Consider the following 20,358-nt stretch of genomic DNA (forward strand, 5'->3'; position numbering starts at 1 on the left):
AATTTTTCGGGAGCCGCAACTAAACAATTATTTAAAAAGTGCAAAAAGGTATCAAATTTTTCTCTCACTGTTTGGATTTCATGAATTTTAAAGTGAAATAAAATGGTTCACATCGTTGTTTCAAATAATGCTATAAGCCGCCTTTACTAATTCAGGGTACTTCGATTCTTCATCATCCGTCCATCTTTTTCTGGGACGGCCTACTGATCTACCGAAATCAAAAAAACACTGATCTTCAAAAAACACTGTATTTAACACTCTGTCTTCCTCTGATCTTACTACATGACCTGTCCATCTTATCTAAGCTTTTATATGTCTTACGATGTTTTCAGTACCATACAGAGTCACCAATACAGTTGTATTTCGTCTTATCTCCATTTATTCGAAGGCCCAGACTACCTGTTTCTTCCTTGAGTTGTGAAAACACCTCTCTCATGTCTATTGTAGAATGGGGGATTGCATCTAGATCATCATCAAATTCCAGTAATTTGATCCTCGATTCGCAAATCCCCCTGTCAGTGACGAATGTTGGCGATCATCGTGACAATCTTTATTTTATCTGTAGCAACGCGAAAAAGCTGCACAGATGTTTTGTTGAACCAGATTCTGAGGTTCTTTAACCAGGATGTTCTTCTTCTTCCTGGACCTCGCTTTCCAACTATTTTTCCTTGCAGGATGGCTTGTAGTAGCTCTCGGTTCTTCCCCATTTTTCTAAGGATCTCCTCATTTGTGACCCGGTAAGTCCACGGGATATATGATATTTTACTTATTACATATTCTAAGGCCAAATTGAATAGCAACGGTGAAGGGGTCTCCTTGTCTAAGTCCTAATGTTACACTTAGTTATTTAAATTTGTTGTTAGTAATTTAAGACATTTTGAAACACAAAAATTGAAAGTAATTCAGGATATTATTTATTGAGAGCCACAAATAATCCTTCAAAGAGCCACATGTGGCTCGCGAGCCACAGTTTGGCCACCCCTGCTATAGGCAAACAAATGTATGTTCGTAAAAAAATTGATAGTGTGTAAAAAATGTTTTATTATCAGCTAAGTATGTACTTTCAACACATAACGTGCCATCATCAGAGCTTCGTCCTCTTATAAAACCTTCATAGAAGAGCAATTGCTAAACGACACAATAAAAACATAGATTCTTGTCAAGAGCCACAGATATTGGGTATAACAACCCCTTAAAATGAATAAATTCACATCTAATTTCTTTTTTATTTTAAAAAGACATTCCTCAGCTGTTCACGTGGGTTCAAAATGGTTTGACTCAGCCATGTTGTCTTTTTAAAATAAAAAAGAAATTAGATGTGAATTTATTCATTTTAAGGGGTTGTTATACCCAATATCTGTGGCTTTTGCCCAGAATTTATGTTTTTTATTGTGTAGTTTAGCAAATTGCTCTTCTATGAAGGTTTTATAAGAGGACGAAGCTTTGATGATGGCACGTTATGTGTTGAAAGTACTTAGCTGATAATAAAACATTTTTTACACACTATCAATTTTTTTGAGAACATACATTTGTTTGCCGTTTTGACCTACTTAGAACTATGTACAAGTCTTACAGTCTTTTCCAATTATTACTATTAACATTGGATATAATACAAAAGTCAATTCACCATATTTACCTATATAAATATTAAATAAATAATTCCAAAGATAATGGCCTGGATCCCGCGTACTAAAACAAAGTTGATTAGTAGCAAGCAGAAAATTTGTTAAGAGCTTAACGGTGTCTAGTCGGACAAACTTTGATGTAAGCGAACACTGGAACAAGGGAAGTTTTGATTGTGGAACAGGTTACAGGTTTCGAACGTCAGACTACGAAAACGTCTCATGCATTTTGTCGAACACAACTTTCAATTGATTTGTTACCCTTTTAGTGCAGCCGATATGTGAAACAACTGTGCGTTTAATGATAGAGGTATATAATTTGGACCACATATACTACACATATGTATAATGGTTCAAATTTAGATATGAGCCCATCTCAAATTTTGCCTTTTACAAAACTGGCGGCCATTCAAAATGGCGCCTGTACATATGTGACTAATAGCACGATAACTTTTGAACGAGACGTCAAATTTCAACCAAATTTGGTATATAGGTTCTTTTTATGATGAATAAGATCGAGGTCTTGAACCGGAAGAATCGGTTTACCAGAAGTTGTGTTTTTACTGTTTTTTGACGTAAAAATATGTTGTTTCTTTTTAAATTTTTTCACCCTGTGCCCTGTAGGTATATATAAATTTTTCAAAAAGGTAATACCGCCATTGTAAAGAATGTAAACATATTTTTTAGGAAATATTTTGAACTTTTTAGTTATGTTAATTGCCATTTAATAAATGCATAACGTATGTTCACATGTACCTATGGGCGGCAGATTAATTTTGAATGCCCGCCATTTTTGTGAAAGACAAAATCTGAGATGGCCTAATATCTAAATTTGAATCTTTGTATGTGTAGTATGTGTGGTCTAAATTATATGCTTCTACCATTAAATGCACAATATTTCTTATATTATAATTTGCACGAATCTACCGCACATAGGTACCTACATGTGAAGATACGTTATGCATTTATTAAATGGTAATTAATATAACTAAAGAGTTCAACATATTTCCTAAAAAATATTTTTACGCTTTTTTCAACGCCGGTATCACCTTTTTGAAAAATTAATATATACAGGGTGAAAGAATTGAAAAAATAAACAACATATTTTTACAAAAAGATCAGGAAAAACACAACTTCTGGTAAACCGATTCTTCTGGTTTAAGAGCTCGATCTTATACATCAAAAAAAGAACCTATATACCAAATTTGGTTGAAATCGGACTTTTCGTTCAAAAGTTATCGTGCTATTAGTCACATATGTATAGTCGCCATTTTGAATGCCCGCCTTTTTTTATAAAAGGCAAAATCTGAGATGATCTCATAGCTAAATTTGAACCTTTGTATGTGTAGTATATGTGGTCCAAATTATATGCTTCTACGATTAACTGCACAATAATTCTTATAATATTTGCATGAATCTGCCACACATAGGTACATGTGAAGATCAGTTATGCATTTATTACATGGTAATTAACATAAATAAAATCCAGGAGGAAAATAAACTTCCTGTAGCTGGCTGTATACCATAAATCACAAAAATACCAAGTTTCTTGTAAAAGGTATATATTAAAATACCCTAAATAAGGGTCACAATACAAAACGTTTTCGGATTAAGGAATCCATCATCAGTGTTTAAAAGCCCTAAAATTAAGTATAACCTAGGTAATTAAATGAGATAAAAGTTAAAATTGACAGAGGTTTTCAAGAACAAGAGGTCATACTTACAAAATTTGCATGCCTGAGCCACCAAAATGTATCGGGTAAAAACCCTTTAAATGTAAATAATAAGGATGTTTTACATATTTATATAAAATTCATTGGATGGTATAGATAAACCTGGATGTTACCCAGGGCAACACAGGACTCTCTCCACGTGGTTGGAACTTTTTTTGGAGAAAACCTCACATATTGGATTTCAATGGCCAACTGACAAATGAATTCAAGAGCAACCCAAAATGACATCAAGAACTGTCAATGTAACCTAGTTGTAATGTTACTTCAGCCACAACATTAAAGATTAATTTAAATGTTTTAAGATAAAAAACAGTATCAAATTTACAAATAGTAAAAATAAAAGATGTTCACAAAATATGAAAGATTTTATTCTAAAAATAATGCATTAATTAAGTATTCAAAATAGGGAAATGAAATGTTTACGTTACAGGAAGTTATGCAGTCAACAATACCAATAGGTGTTGTATTGGTGGTATAAAATTGTCAATACGATTAGACAAATAATGGTAAAGGTCTTATACTAGGAACACAAAATAGTATGTTATGTGTACATATTATGTGTACGATTTTAAGAGTATTGATGAAATGATAATTGTTTAATGACTGATAACTTTCTTGGTAGTCGACCCCACATAAATTGTATAATGATAGAAAAAGTGATATGATAATTGTAAAAATACTGTTTTGTTTTTATCTGATTTTTATCTGAAAATGAGACTAAAGTAACTTGATGAAACTGAGTCCTCCAGAGACCTGACATCAAATTGGTTAAAAATGAAATGGTTGTAAAGTACGGGGGGGAGTAGGACGGTGTGAGAAGTCTGACAAAGTATGTTGTGATATTGGACCATGGAAGATGTGTAGTGTGTTGTTATGAAATAATAGTTATCTAATCTATAAGCTATGAGATGAGGCTAAGAAGACAGGTGGCTGGAATGAGACTCAATTCTGATGGATGTGGTTGTATATGTGATGTAGGAGCTAAATTTTGGAAAATTAAAGCTGGTGTGAAATAATGAGGATGTAAGAGGGTGAGGTACAAATGAATATTAAGGAGTTAAAGTAAGATGTTGCTTATCGACAATTGGGAGTGAAATAGATGTATGTGGTCGTCATGAATGGTGTAGCAGAGAAGAGGACCTAAAATTGGACCTGTATGAAGACTTAGAAATAGTTAAAGAGAAGCAGAGAAGTCCTAACTGTGTCAATCGCCATGTGTCATTTAACCGAGATTTTCAACCCCTACACCGTCAACTTTTTTCATAAACCACATCAGATACAATTTCCTCTTCTCTGCTACACCATTCATGACGACCACATACATCTATTTCACTCCCAATTGTCGATAAGCAACATCTTACTTTAACTCCTTAATATTCATTTGTACCTCACCCTCTTACATCCTCATTATTTCACACCAGCTTTAATTTTCCAAAATTTAAAATCTGAGATGGCCTCGTATCTAATTTTGAACCTTTATATGTGTAGTATATGTGGTCCAAATTATATGCTTCTATCATTAAATGCACAATTCTTACAATATTTGCACGATTCTGCCGCACTATTTTATTTAACTCTCATGCACAATTCAGGCTGCTATTTTCCGCCAATATAATTCCTGTCATTTGACATGTTCTACGTGTCGGACTTACTAAAATGCCCAACATATTTGTCGGACAAAGATTTTTTCATCTATTATATAAAGTTTGCTATTGAATAAATTTAAAAACAACCTGCTATTTTTCACAATCATAAACCAGGATGACAAGTTCCACAATTAAAACTTCCCTTGCTCCAGTGTTCCCATACATCAAAGTTTGTCCGACTAGGTACTGCTAAGTTATCAAGAAATTTTCAGCTTGCTATAAACTTTTTTTTGGTACGCGGGGTCCAGGCCCATAATTTTTATGGCATTTGTAGTAAAAAATATACGATAGTACTAAGAAGATCTAATACAAATATTAGGAATGGAAATATACAGCTACATAAAATATTCAAAATGAAATCGTAGATAGTCGGGAAATGAACTGAAATCATATTATGTACAATTCATGACATCATTAATTATATCGTTATTGTTTTTCTCTACGTTTGAGACAATAATTGTAAAAACTTAAAAAAAAACTAAAAAAAAATTGTATTCTCAAAAAGGCTGGTTTTAATAATAAAACCATGGACTTTCTAGCGCTTCTTCCATTTTTAGAGTACAGTAGAACCTGCCATATCCGGACCTGTCATATCCGGACCTCCCCATATCCGGACGGTTCTGACGTCCGGATCTACCGAGAAAGTCAGTCCTGCTGTTGGACAAAGCAGCCTCTCATCCCGACCTAAAGAACTAAAAGATGGCTAATTAATGTATTATAGAATCTATAAAACGTGTCTATCGACGAAAGTTATTGACGGCGTTGATTACTGGAATGTATGAAGGAGAAAACGCTTCAGAGACTATAAAAGAAGTGGTCACAGAAGCGGTATTGATATCCGGATTTTTTCATATCCGGATCGGTCGGTCGCCACATTGATCCGGATATGGCAGGTTTTACTGTATTTGTGGAGTTAATATTTGGAACCTTTGGGTCGGGGTGACCGGGCTATAAATTTTAATAATCCATTTACACACAATTAGGTACGTGTTAACTATGAGAATTTACTACCTGTGCTGAATATTTTAACATTTGCATTTTTTGTACTCCCAATTATGACGTTAGAAATTAAAAAATACGGATTATCCACATTATGTTTAGAAAAAATGTAAGTAAAATAATAATTTTACGTATACCATTTACTATATTGGTAATACGTTGTTTATTTCGTTATTTCCGTATTCATTAACATACAAATGCACAAGTTTAAAATTATAAATAAAAAAACCAATTTGCTTACACTAAAACTAATATTGGTATGCGGAATAAAACATTACACCTATAGTCGAGGAAATGAAGCATTTTGGCTCGCAATTTTTTCGTCCAGCATGGATTTGAAATTTTCACAGAAGGTAGGGAATAGTCCAAGGATCATTTTCTATATCATGCCGCTGTACGCTAAAACCTTGGGGGTGGTTGCCACCCCATCTCGGGGGCGGTAATTTTTTATTACATTTTAATTATGTAAATCGATGTAAAAAGTGATTATAAGAAAAAAATGTTTTTTACATTTTCTTCGTAAAACTAATATTTTTCGACGTATTCGCGCTTGAAAGTAACAGTTTTTCGATGAAAAAATCGACTTTTTTAGAGGGTTTTTTGAGAATACCTCGAAAAATATGCATTTAATCAAAAAACTGTAGATATCAAAATTGTATCTTTTAGTAACACAAACCAAATTATTTTCCTGTAATATCGCTAAGACCAATACAAACCGAGATACGGTATGTTAAAAGTTAGCTTTTTTCGTCAAATGCATAATTTGAAATATTCAAAGTAAAATAACGGAAAAACTTTGCATTTTTCGAGGAAAACTTAAATAATATTTTTTCAAGTATACAGTTAGGCCTTTCAAAAAAAAATAATAAAAAGTTTCTAGTCTGAAAAGTAAGCGACTTATGATCAAAAAAAGGTCGGTACCCGCTTTTCTCTATGAAGAAATCAGTGAAAACAACCCCCTAACTACTCTCCTTATTAAAAATTGGTCTTCACCTTTCTGTAATTCCTTTTATTTTTGTATTATCAATACACCCAAGAAGTTTGACCTATTTAAAAGGCCTAATTTTAGAAAAATTGGAGTTTAAAGAAAAATTAATTTTTTGGAATATCCCATTTTTCACCTTTTACTTCAAAATATATCCGAAAATACTGGAAATACGAAAAAAATGATAGATTACCTTCTTTCCTTCCAGAAGGGAATTAATATAGATTTTCATTACAGTGAACAGTTAGCGAGATATAGCTGTTTAAAACCTCTATTTACGAGCAAACATCCCCTTAGTGGAGCCCTTTAAACCCACCCTAATTAAAAACTGAGGGATCATACGGAATTTAGTTTACACAGTCTTATAACTAGATTTAGGCAAATATGCAAATTGCATATTTTGCATATAATGCATAAAAAATGCAAAAATTTCCAATTTTACATATCTTTATATAAGTGTGCATAAAGTGCATATAATTTTAAATTTTGGTTTTAACTATACATATATTTTTATATTACTATAACAAGTAGCTTGAAAATCTCAATATTTAATTTTGTTTTATAATCTTTTGGTACATATTTAAATTTTGGGTAGCTGAATGTAGTAACTAATAAAAGAGCGGCTTATTATATGTACACACTTTTGTCACGTTTTTGTTACAAAGGTTCCAAAATCAGCCAGTTTATATCTCTAGGTAAAAATTTTTATTTTGACGGCCCATTTCGGTTTTTGTTGTATGTAAAATAAGCCGTGAACACGTGTCTTCGTAATTGTGAATAATTATTGTGCTTTGAAAATGCCACAAATAGACAGTTCAGTGTCGTGGTGTCATTCATAAAATCAAACTATAGTTTTGTTCAGAAAACTATTACTCAATTAGAATCCTCCAAATAATTATCATTGTTAGACAGTATATTTTAAATAAAAGAATTTGAATCATTGTTTCAAAACGTTAAAAAAATCATTGTTTTGAAACGTTAAAAGTAATACATATTGGATAGGAAATTTTTCAAAAATTTAAAGGAACCATGAAAAAAAAACAGTGGTTATTACCAGATTCTTTCTCAAGTGGTCCAATTACTAGCTGGGACATTTTTCGAAGCACTTAATTTAGAACCAAGTATTATCGTAAATTTTAACAATGCCCCAATTACATCAGTTAATATCGAAAGACGTTTTTCTATGTAATCAGATAGAAGCCTATCAGTATTTGTTAGACAATTTTGAACAACAGTTGTTAATTATTTATTGTTACCACAATTCGAAATAATATCAATTATTTATTTGTTAAAATACTTAAATACTTAAATATTTAATTAATTAGCTTAGTTAGTAAAATATATACATGTTAATTAATACACCATGTGGAGATATTGTAAATATGTTTGTAAATAAAAAATACTGTAAATATTTTTTTTTATGTACATGCATATTTTCTAGATAAACGTGCATATTTTTGGGTAAAATACTGCATATTTATGCGCATATTTCATACCTTTTTATTTGCATATTTGCCTAAGTCTACTTATAACTCTTCAAAAATCCTACAAAGTCATTTTTGAACAATCTTTTCACCGCCAAAAATGAAGGAGCTATGTTTATAAAACGAATTTTTTTTTTCAAAAAATTCGAAAAGTCCGCTTATGGATAATTTTCAATGTATGTATAATAGGTATTCTTTTTCTCATGATCATCTTTCAGTGCGTCACAGTTTTTCGATTTCTTTCTAACGCATTAAATTGTATGTGACAGAAAAAAAGGCACGCCCGTGATTACAGACATTTACAACATTTACTCTAGTTATTCTAGTTGTCGATAGATGGCGCCATAATAAAAAAAATAATTTTTTTTTAATTAGATAATAATATTACAAATATAATCTGTATAATTTATAAGACTATACAAATCAAAGAAAATACCATTTTATAAATGCAAGAAACACATTTGATTTGTTTTTATTCCAAATTGAAAATAAAATGTGACAACTGTCAGATTTAACTAAAATGTCATGTTAGAATAAATGTCATAAATGTGTATTATCACGGACTTACCCTTTTTCCTATCATTTGTTACGCACTGAAAAATGCTCATGAAAAGGACAATACCACAGAACCGGTTCGTATACTGGAAGATGACTAAAAAACTATTTGTATTTGTACATATGTATTTGTAAATTCGTATTTTTGTGTAAATAAATGTTTTTGTAATTCTTTAATTCTACTTTTTTTTTCTGTATAGACCTGGGTTGAAATATTATGATATTATATCCTAAAGTATATAACAATCATTATTTAACCAATCAAAACCAAATTTTACCCATATTAAAGTATACAATGTCTTTATATAATTTTTATCAATAAGGGGTTGTTTACACCCCTAACAATAATCAACGCCCTTAAGCATGATATAGAATATGAAGTACAGGGTGAGATGATCCTAATCCCAAATTTTTATGTAAATCGATGCAAGCCGAAATTATTCTTTTAGAATAAGTAAATTTCTTATATATAGCTCCAACAAGGGTGGTTTTAAGGGTGGTTTTAAGGGTCGAAATATTATGATAGTATATCTTAAAGCATAAAACATTCATTATGTAACTAATAAGAACCAAATGTTGACAATATTAAAGTTCAAAATGTTATTTTATAATTTTTTACAACTAGGGGTAGTTTTCACCCTTACAAAACCAAAAGCGTACAACGGCTCAATATAGAAAATGAACTAGAGGGTGTAATGAGCCTAATCCCAAATTTTTGTTCAAATCGATGCTGGACGAAAAAATTGCGAGGTTTTGTCATTTTTTCAGCTTCATTTCCTCGACTACTAGGCTGCAGTTCAAGATAATGCGCTAGGCAGTTGGCTATTAACGTCTTGTCGGGGAGTTATGTCGTGTCAGGTGGTCAGGTCGGGATGTGTGTAGGCTATTATTTAAGATCATATTTACATAGTGCTATTTAAATTATTTGCAGTTAAATATCTATAAAACGCAATCCCAAGTGAACTAACTGCCAAGTGAACGCAGTGTAAAATTACATAAAAGCCAGAACGTAATAACTTTAATTATTATTAAGTTTAACTATATTTCATTTACACAACTGAAAGAAGTATTGTTACAAGAACTATAAAATTATTTCCCTGTAACTTTAATTATTAGTAGTAAATTTTGCCATTATTTTGGGTCATATATTTGCAAAATTATTATATGTAATGGTTTTAAATACCTTTTAAGCGAAGAGCATCGAATAAAAACAACATAAATGATTAAACAATCAACATCTGCGATTAAACAATCAAATTTAATAAAAAGCAAAATTGCGGAGCTACATGAGAGCTACAGAGCAGTTTGTATAGATTTGACTTGTTTGAACATACATACTCTCTTAAATGTCTTAAAGGTGATTTTTTGATAAAAGGACACAATAATAATTATAAAATTAATACTTGTGCTCATTGTGCTGCTTAAAAAATCAAAAAGCATTCAGATACTGAGAGTTTAATCTGCTTGTGAATTTATTTTATCCATTTTAAAATATACAGATTCATGGTCAGTCACAATATGAATATACGAGTATGTATTGAAAAATTCTTATCCTACTATAGAAGCAAACAAAATTTGAATGTCAAAGTATTTTATACAGTTAAAAAAATTTTAAGCAATTTTTTGCTCTGCAAACTAGGTCTCAACTGTCTCAAGATCAACTTTTCGTTAGAAGGAAATTTATAATCTTTCAGATTTTTTTTCACTTGACAAATGATATGTTCAAGTATTACGATTGTAATTCGAACCAGTAATACCCTTATCCAGAAAATTAATCAGATTACTCGGTCGCAATCCTGTCTAAATCCAAAAACTGAAGTAAGAACTTTTATAACAGATTTACGAAATTTCTTAGGCTTTTGACAGCCAGAGTTTCTTCATTTCATCGATTGCTGCTTTATTTTTGGGTTGCAGAAATGTACCTAAGTTTCATTCACAACAACAACACGGCTTACGAAGTTTGCATATTTTTCATAAAGACCACAATCGAAGGCGACGCTTCTATTCTTGCACACTTCCGACCTACGTTTACACATTTGTAGATCTACACACAATCAAACTTATATGGAATCATCATGTATTTCAAAGGAATATGTATTTCTTTTGAAAAAACTTGCTATTGTTGCGAAGAAGTTGTGCCTCCAAATGCAGCTTTTGGAAGCTACAGGTGTAATTGCTTCAGTTGAAACGATAAGAAAAAGAGTTCGTGCCAAGAAGTATACAGTAGGAGACAGTTATGGGTTTCCGAGTTACCCAAGCAGCACAAGATTGTTCGCCTAAATTGGTGTTTGCACCACCCAAACTGGAAATTGGGAATTTACAAAATGTGCTATTTTCAGAAAAAGTCAGGATTTGTGTAAAATCAGATGACCCACGAAGTCGTGTACTTAGAGGTCTAGGAAGACAAGCAAGAACGAAAACTGTCAGATCTGATCACAAATATAAAAGGGGAAGTGTAATGTTCTGGAAAGGAATTGTGATCCTTAAAAAAACTCCTTTAATTTTCATCCAATCAACTTTAACTGCTCACAGGTATGTTGATAACCTGTAGTTAGGCTCTGGAGAGGTGCAACAGGAGAAAACAGGAGAAAAGCAGAAAAGGTATCCCTTGTTTGGAGTGGCCTGCTTGTTCACCCGAGCTTAACCCTATAGAGTATTTGGGGGGTATGCTTAAAAGAAAAATTAGAGTTCGCCGGGACAATCCACAAAACACTGCACGGTTAGTAAAAGCTGCTCTTGAATAATAGAGCAACCTACCACAACAAAATGTTTATAATTTGATTAGGAGTGTGTCCACGCAAATTGAAGCTGGCATAGGGACTAGAGGTGATAACACTGACTACCAAAAAAAAAACAAAAAAAATAAATAAAAACAATTTAAACATTATTCGTTTTGAAATGAATGTCGAATCGATTCAAGTTCTCTGTTTAACCCAGGTATGACAATATCAAAAGGCACCGCTAGGAAAATATTCCAATTTGCGGTTCAGAGAACCTGTATGAATCGAGTCTTTGTACTCTAATATAGAGTATGGCATTATTAAACATAGAAAATCTTTGGTTTCGTTTTGATTTAAATTTGTCTCATGCCATCCCCCGATAGTACTATTTCTAGGTCTACCCGTTGTCAAGGAGGCTCTGCAAAAGACAAATTTACACCAACACGTCCGTAGTTCTCGGTATAAAATAAAACTATTTATACCGCAGTATGGTTAGAACGCCCTCTAACCGGGAATAAGTGAAATTAATGACGACTCGATTCAAGTTCTCTGTTTAACCCAGGTATGACAATACTAAAAGGCACCGCTAGGAAAATATTCCAATTTGCGATTCAGAGAACCTGTATGAATCGAGTCTTTGACAACGGGTAGACCTAGAAATAGTACTATCGGGGGATGGCAGGAGACAAATTTAAATCAAAACGAAACCGTAGATTTTCTATTTTTAATTATTCGTTTTACATACTTTGAAATTTTTTATGCTATTGACTTTAAAACAACTAGTTTCAATTTGTTTTTAAATACTTTATTGTTTTTTGTGTTCTGTGTTCGTTTTTTTTAAAGTCGCACGAAATAATAAAAATATCAGATGACTCTATATAAGTTTGGTTGTGTGTATTTTGCACAAAGTGTTCTCATGTCCAACTTGACGTGAATTATATTATGATGGACGCGTTCTTATTACTTCTCTTCTTTAGGTGCCCTTTCCCCATCGGAGGTTGGCGACGATCAACTGGAATTCTTCTTTATCTTGTGTTAATTGTATAATTGTCTTGTATTAATTGTCTTCCTTCGATCTTTCCTGCAACAATTAATTGAAGAAAACCATACTTATCGTTTCTAAAGTAATGGCCAAAATAAGTTGCCTTTCTTCGCTTAGGGTCCATTAATCACGTGAGGCTCGAAAGGGTGGAAGGGGTCCATAGAAAATCACGAAATATCACAAGGGGGAGGAGGTGTAGTAATATATCACGTTTATTGATTTTTTGTCAAATGCGTACAAAATCGAATCAAACGCGAAATCATCGTCAAATACTATTGGAAATATGCAGCAGTGTGGAAATATGTGGCGTGAGATTTTCAAATTTGTTCCTAGGTTTGACAAACTGTACGCGAAAATGATGACGCCGAGTGGCTTGGTGAAACCGATATTGATCTTCAACAAAGCAGTGTGCCAACAACTGACTTGCAAGATGCTTATCCAGTTATTGGTGTTAAAGAAAGTCTTGCTAATCCGTGGTTAATCCATAGACATATTAACATTAGTCCAGGCTAGGGATATGCCACTCAATGCATCGGGGTGTAACGCCAATATCAAGTGCGGTGGTCTAGCTATCTTTGTCTGTCGCACGAGTGTGAGCGTATCTACCTAGAGGGGGGAGTAATGGAACGACACAGACACAGAGGCAGCGGCCATCATATGCTAGAGAGAGAAATCTAAGCACCGGTAGAGAGAGATAGATAGACCACCGACCCGAACTGCTCTGCATTAAATTTTAATGTACAGTTTCCTTGGACCCCGGATTAGCAAGACTTTCTTTAAAACCAATAACTGGATAAGCATTATTTAATAATGTTCATTATTTAATATTATTTAATTTTAACGATTACTATTTTATAATTACATTATTTAATAATGTTCATGTATTAGTAAAAAAAGCATTTCGCATTTCTTTCATTATTTTTATGTCAGTCAAAAACTGCAACCTTTCTCCTTTCTGTTTACCTCTAAACGTTATTATTGTAGTCTTTAATTTTCTATAATAAAATTAGATGATACTTATTAGATGATATTAGCTGTTGTCAATAATTCGTTATCTTTATTAATTCTTTCCAACACTCGTTTATTTGATATCCTCTCGATCCATGGTATTTTCACTAACCGCTATCAACCACATCTCCAAAGGATCCAGACATGACATGGTTCTTACTTTTAACGTCCATTCCTCAACTCCGTCCAACAGTGTAGAGTGTAGATAGTACGTAGCATTTAATGGCACTCCATCGGGTAGTCTCAGCTCTCTGAGTCCTGGTACTGCAAACGCTGCGCGCTGCTACCCATGTTCAGGAATATTTGTCGTATCCGTAATATTTTGTATCAACAGAGTTACGTCGTGAAGGAGTGGCTCTTCATTATGCATTACGGCCTTGACTAGTGATAGGCTAGGGCTCTACTTGAAAGAGTCCAAGTCCATCAACTAGTCCCGAGGGATTGTGAGGCCCAGTATCTAGTAAACTTTTTAAAACTTTTTAGTATATTTTTAGTATATCTGAAATTACAACAATATATTAATCACCCAATTCTTAATTTCAGATGGGTAAGAGAATTTTTAAACGAAGAAAATCTCGGCTTGGACGTATTAATCGACTACCTCAGCTTCCGACTTGGCATGATGCGACATGAACAAAGGATAGCAGAATCTAGAACGGGTTCCGAAGAGAAGCTTAGTACGGGAGGCCAGAACACTCTGAACAATACTCAAACGACATTAGAAAAAAATAACGGCTACATCAGAGCTCCTTTGGATATTCAGGAGAGCCCCAACGTAAAAAGGCGATCGAAGCATGTTGCAAAACTTAATATGGGTGACTCCAAAGATGATATTCACGTTTGCATCATGTGCATGAGGGCCATTATGAACAATAAGGTATAAATCTTTTATTTTCATCGTTTTATTCTTTCGATGTTATTGAATAAAAAATACTACTTTTGCTAAATATTTTTCTATGGCCTTTTTTTTAATTTATTTAAATTCAGTGTGAATGTAACTTTCAAGAATAACTTATCTAATACATAAGAAGTAGAGTTATGTACGCTTGTTCAATTGAAAGTCATTTTTGGTCAGGTTAGACTTGAAAATAATTGTGATCAACTAACGTTCCGAAATGTTAGTTATGTTTGTAAACGCCACACTGATCAGGTTCCTAGTGGAAGAGAGAGGAGGAATGATAAGCCGCGACCAGGTCATTGAGTACTGCATCAACAGACAGGAACGTGACATGTGTGGAAGGTTTGTTTAGAGAAAATCGTCGAATTTCAATCAGAGCAATTTAAGAAATTGGTGAGAGTATACTGCTGTCCTAAGCAGAAGGCAGTATCTCCAATTTTAAAATTTTCGAGTTTGCTCTTTTATATGGGTTCTTATACAATTATTATTAATATAACTAACAGAGTTAGAAAGCCAATGGCGACGCGTGACTTTTTCTAAAGTGTTACCAAAACCAGATGTAAAAAAATCTTATTTAAAAAAATATTTTGAACCTCCCAAACATAAGTTTTTGTTTTAAATCCTGTGGGATAAAATTAAACAGATCACTATTCCCAAATTATATGTATGTAATTATGTATATATATGTAATAGGTATAACAATAAATAATACACAAACTAAAGAGATTATTCTACCATAAAATTAACATAAAAAATGAACAAGTGGGAAAAAGAACATATTTTGAAAAGTATTGTTTATATTTTAAGTCTTCCATTTTCAATAATCTCATCTTTTTCTTCAAAATTACATATAATAAAATATACAACGAGAATGACTTTTCAAGTAGTTGATCGATTACGCACAACACTCTTCCATCTTTAAATGCACGCACATTGTAATCTGTAATAGGTACTAAACTAACGTTACCAAAACAGAAAGTGGTAACAATACTGATATACACAGCGTGACCACGCCGTTGCTCCTTCAAAATTTTCAGAAACGAGCCAGTCCCTAGCGATAGCGAGGATCTTCCTGCGTTACCACAACCAAAAGTGGTAACAACGTATAATAACGTGTAACGGATTCACATAATCTCAGCAATATTTTCGTGCGTCTAGTTGGCTATTTACTGAATTAGATACTATTAACAAATATTTCTGTTGGTAAAAAATATAAATGGAATTATTTCATAGTAGTCATAAAATATTTATTTGCAAGATTTTTAACTGTTACCAATGGTAACAGTGGTTACATAGACGCTTCGCCAGTGTAGAAAGCAGTTATCGTTCATTCTTTGGTCTGGTAGACTATTAAAATTGCAGTAATTCAACTTGTTAGGCATTCCTTAGTTAAAAGTGACTGCCGGAATAAGCAGTCCCCACTTGTTGACCAACTGCGGTTGGTATGCAAGTGAAGAACTATTTACTAGTCAACGGCATAAGGATGTAGAAGGCAAGGAGAAACCACTACATTAAAGATCCATCATGGATATCTCTAGTACGATCATCATGACTGTACAACAAAAAGCCAACTCAACCACTGATCATGGGAATCGGAGACCAGGATCCGGCATGGGAGGTATATCACAAGAATACCACAGGGCCTCCCGGGTCGTCAACCAGCAAAATCCCTGTGAAGTAATAAATACCACTCTTAAAGAAAATAGAAAAACACCCAAGAGAGTATTAAAAATTGGTACATGGAATGTTAGAAGTATGTATGATCCAGGCAAAATGCATAATATAATACAAGAAATGCAAAGATTAAATGTCGATATTCTAGGCATTGTGAGGCAAGGTGGCCAAATTCTGGCAGTTTTTCGACAACAAATGGCATAGCATATTACTCCGGAAACATTAGTACTCAACACAGACACGGCGTAGCAGTTTTCGTATCTAAGTCTATGATGCAGTCGGTCATTAATTTTACTCCAGTATCAGATCGGCTCTTATTTCTCCAACTACAAACAAACACAAGTAAAGTAAATATAATACAGATCTATGCACCTACTGCAGATAAATCCGAGGACGAAATTGAACAATTCTACGAAGAAATCAATCAAGTATTAAAATCGACGAAACCACGAGACATCACCGTAATTCTAGGTGATTTTAACTCAAAAATTGGTAAAGGAAAAAGTGGCAAACATGTAGAAGAATACGGACTCGGTAAAAGAAATGAACGAGGCGACAGACTGCTTCAATTCTGTCAGGAGAATAACATGATTATATCTAATACATTCTTCAACTTACCTAAGAGAAGACTTTATACGTGGAAATCACCCCAGGACAATGGCCAAATAATAATTCGAAACCAGATTGATTTTTTACTGATAAACGAACGGAATGAGACGTTTCATCGCCGCCGTTTCGATGCCGCCGGTTCATCGCCAGTCCATTTCATCGCCGGCCGTTTCATCGCCAGTTAGTCAGTTGATCTTGTATTATGGGAGATGTCACGACACGACGTTAAATTCAGTTCAAAACTTATGACAAATAAGTAGATAAAAAATATTATTATATTAATTTACTGTTCTATTTCTACTTCCCCTAAATTTGATACTAAACAGTATTAAATTTGTAGTGTTAAATTATATTTTATATTATAAAAGTTTAAAAGTCTATTAAAAGATTAAGTATGGCAACGGGAATGGTTATATCTCGCATTTCCTAGAATTCCTAATTAATACTAAAATTAAATAATAAATGTAACTAATTATTTATATGGGAAATAAGCCACAATTAAAATGAAAAAAATAATTTTATTAACGTTTCGACGCCCAAATCGGGTGCCGTTGTCAAAATACAAAATATTACTAAAATAAATAAAAGTGTTGCTGCTAAGCAAAAAAATTCTTCTAATAATTTATTTAATCTCACTCATTTATATTGGCAATTCAGACATATATTATACATTTTAAAGTATAATTTTTTTCTACTTTAAAATGTATAATATATGTCTGAATTGCCAATATAAATGAGTGAGATTAAATAAATTATTAGAAGAATTTTTTTGCTTAGCAGCAACACTTTTATTTATTTTAGTAATATTTTGTATTTTGACAACGGCACCCGATTTGGGCGTCGAAACGTTAATAAAATTATTTTTTTCATTTTAATTGTGGCTTATTTCCCATATAAATAATTAATCATAAAAATGCCACAAGGAAATAGCTTCAGAACAACAATAAATGTAACTGTCGAAAATTGGTCAAAATTTCGGAAATATATCAGTTAGCGATTAACTGACTGGCGATGAACCGGCGGCATCGAAACGGCCGGCGATGAATCGGCCGGCGATGAACTGGCGGCGATGAAACGTCCTAGACCCATAAACGAACGATACAGAAACTCCTTAAAATCCGTTAAGGCTTACCCAGGCGCAGATGTCTATTCAGACCATAACCCTCTAATAGCGCAAATGAGTATTAAACTAAAAAGATTGGAGCAGAAAAGAAGAGCAAACCAGATAGACGTCAGTCATTTATGTAACTTGGAGGTAAAGGAGGAACTACAAAGATGTATTAATAATAATTTGAAAATACTTCATGAAAAAGAAACATCTCAGCCAACGAACAACATAGATAAAAAATGGCAAAACGTAAAAATGGCCATAACAAGTCCTGCGAAGAAAATTCTGACTAAAGAAAAACCAAAAATAAAGCAAAGATGGATGACTGATAAAATCCTTCTTCTCATGGACAATCGGAGAATAATTAAAGGAAAAAACGAGCAAAGGTATAAACAAATACAGAAAGAAATCAAAAAAGAAATCAGAATAGCAAAGGAAGATTTTTATAAAAGAAAATGTGAAGAAATAGATCAATTGCAGGCAAAACATGATATTTTTAATGTACATAAAAAAGTGAAAGAACTTGCAGGTACACAAAAACGTAAGCAGCCAAATACCCTGTATAATGTCAACGAAAACATAATAACAGAACTAGAAGAACAGTTGAAGACATGGAAAAACTATGTTGAAGAACTCTTTGCAGATGATAGACAACAATCTGAACTAAGTAACATACAAGGAGACGAAGGTCCAGAAATAACGGAAGAGGAAGTAATGTACGCACTAAAAAGAATGAAAAACGGTAAAGCCCCAGGTCCAGATGAAATACCAACGGAAATCCTTAAACTGATAGAAGAAGACTCGATCCACATTTTAGTTGAACTTTTCAATAGCATTTATACATCAGGAAAAATACCACAAGAATGGCTTTTATCCACCTTTCTTATTATACCAAAAAAGATGAATGCCAAACAATGTAGTGATTACCGTACAATCAGTTTGATGAGCCATGTACTGAAAATATTCCTGAAAATTATACACACTAGAGTACACAGAAAACTGGAAATGGACATTAATGATACCCAGTTTGGATTCCGAAATGGACTCGGAACAAGAGAGGCGTTGTTTGCACTGATCGTTATGTCTCAAAGATGTCTTGACATAAATCAAGATTTATTCATGTGTTTCATAGATTATAACAAGGCCTTTGATAAAGTGCGGCATGATCATCTAATCAGACTCCTGGCAGAAAAGAATTTAGATAAACGAGACATCCGACTAATAGCAAATATGTACTACAATCAGAAAGCAGTAGTGAGAGTAGAGAATAATACCACTGAAGAAATTGAAATAAAGCGAGGTTTGAGACAAGGGTGTATACTGTCACCAACCCTGTTTAATCTCTATTCCGAAGACGTAATGAATAGAACACTCTCTGAGCAATCCATAGGTATTAAAATAAATGGTGTTAGATTAAACAATCTGAGATTTGCCGACGACACCGTTCTGATCGCAGAAACACTTAAAGAGCTACAGAGATTGGTGAATAAGATAGCAGACTGCAGCGAAGAATATGGACTATCTTTGAACATAAAGAAAACTAAATTTATGGTAATATCGAAATCAACACGAAATGTCCAAAATTTATATTTACACAATGAAATTATCGATCGAGTTAGCAACTACAAATATTTAGGCACTTTTATAAATGAAGACAACGATAGCTCAGCAGAAATCAAAATAAGAATAGAAAAAGCCAGATCCATATTCACTAAAATGAAGAGAGTGTTCTGTGGAAGAGATTTGAGCCTTGAAATGAAACTTCGCCTGATGCGATGTTACGTACTTTCTGTGCTGTTCTACGGAGTGGAGTCATGGACGCTGAAAAAGATTGATATCAAAAAATTAGAGGCATTTGAACTGTGGATGTATCGCAGAATCTTGAGAATATCATGGACGGAGAGAGTCACAAACGTCGAGGTCTTGAGAAGAATGAATAAAGAAAAGGAAATCATATTTACGATCAAAAAACGAAAACTGCAATACTTGGGACACATTACAAGAGGCGAAAGATATGAACTACTTCGAATAATTATGCAGGGGAAGATAGCAGGAAAAAGGTCCATAGGAAGAAGACGAAACTTCTGGATAAAGAATCTACGGGAATGGTATAGCTGTAGCAACAACGAATTGTTTCGGTCAGCAGTTTCGAAAATACGTATAGCCCTGATGATCGCCAACCTTCGGAACGAAGATGGCACTTGAAGAAGAAGTTAAAAGTAAACTTACATTTGTGGGCTTACTGCCTTCTTGCTTAGGACGGCAGTATAGGATC

The 20,358-nt window shown here is 33.3% G+C and overlaps 1 protein-coding gene across 1 annotated transcript in view; it reads left to right on the plus strand.

The window, feature by feature from the left end:
* Positions 1-20,358, plus strand: part of LOC114324638 (formin-like protein) — a 384,693-nt gene that overhangs the window by 296,992 nt on the left and 67,343 nt on the right. Inside the window, exon 5 of the mRNA XM_028272506.2 lies at positions 14,338-14,671. Within this exon, the coding sequence (XP_028128307.1) occupies positions 14,338-14,671 (334 nt within the window). The remainder of the gene's footprint in view (positions 1-14,337; positions 14,672-20,358) is intronic.

Source organism: Diabrotica virgifera, chromosome 2 (genome assembly GCF_917563875.1).
Source record: "Diabrotica virgifera virgifera chromosome 2, PGI_DIABVI_V3a".
NCBI lineage: Eukaryota > Metazoa > Arthropoda > Insecta > Coleoptera > Chrysomelidae > Diabrotica > Diabrotica virgifera.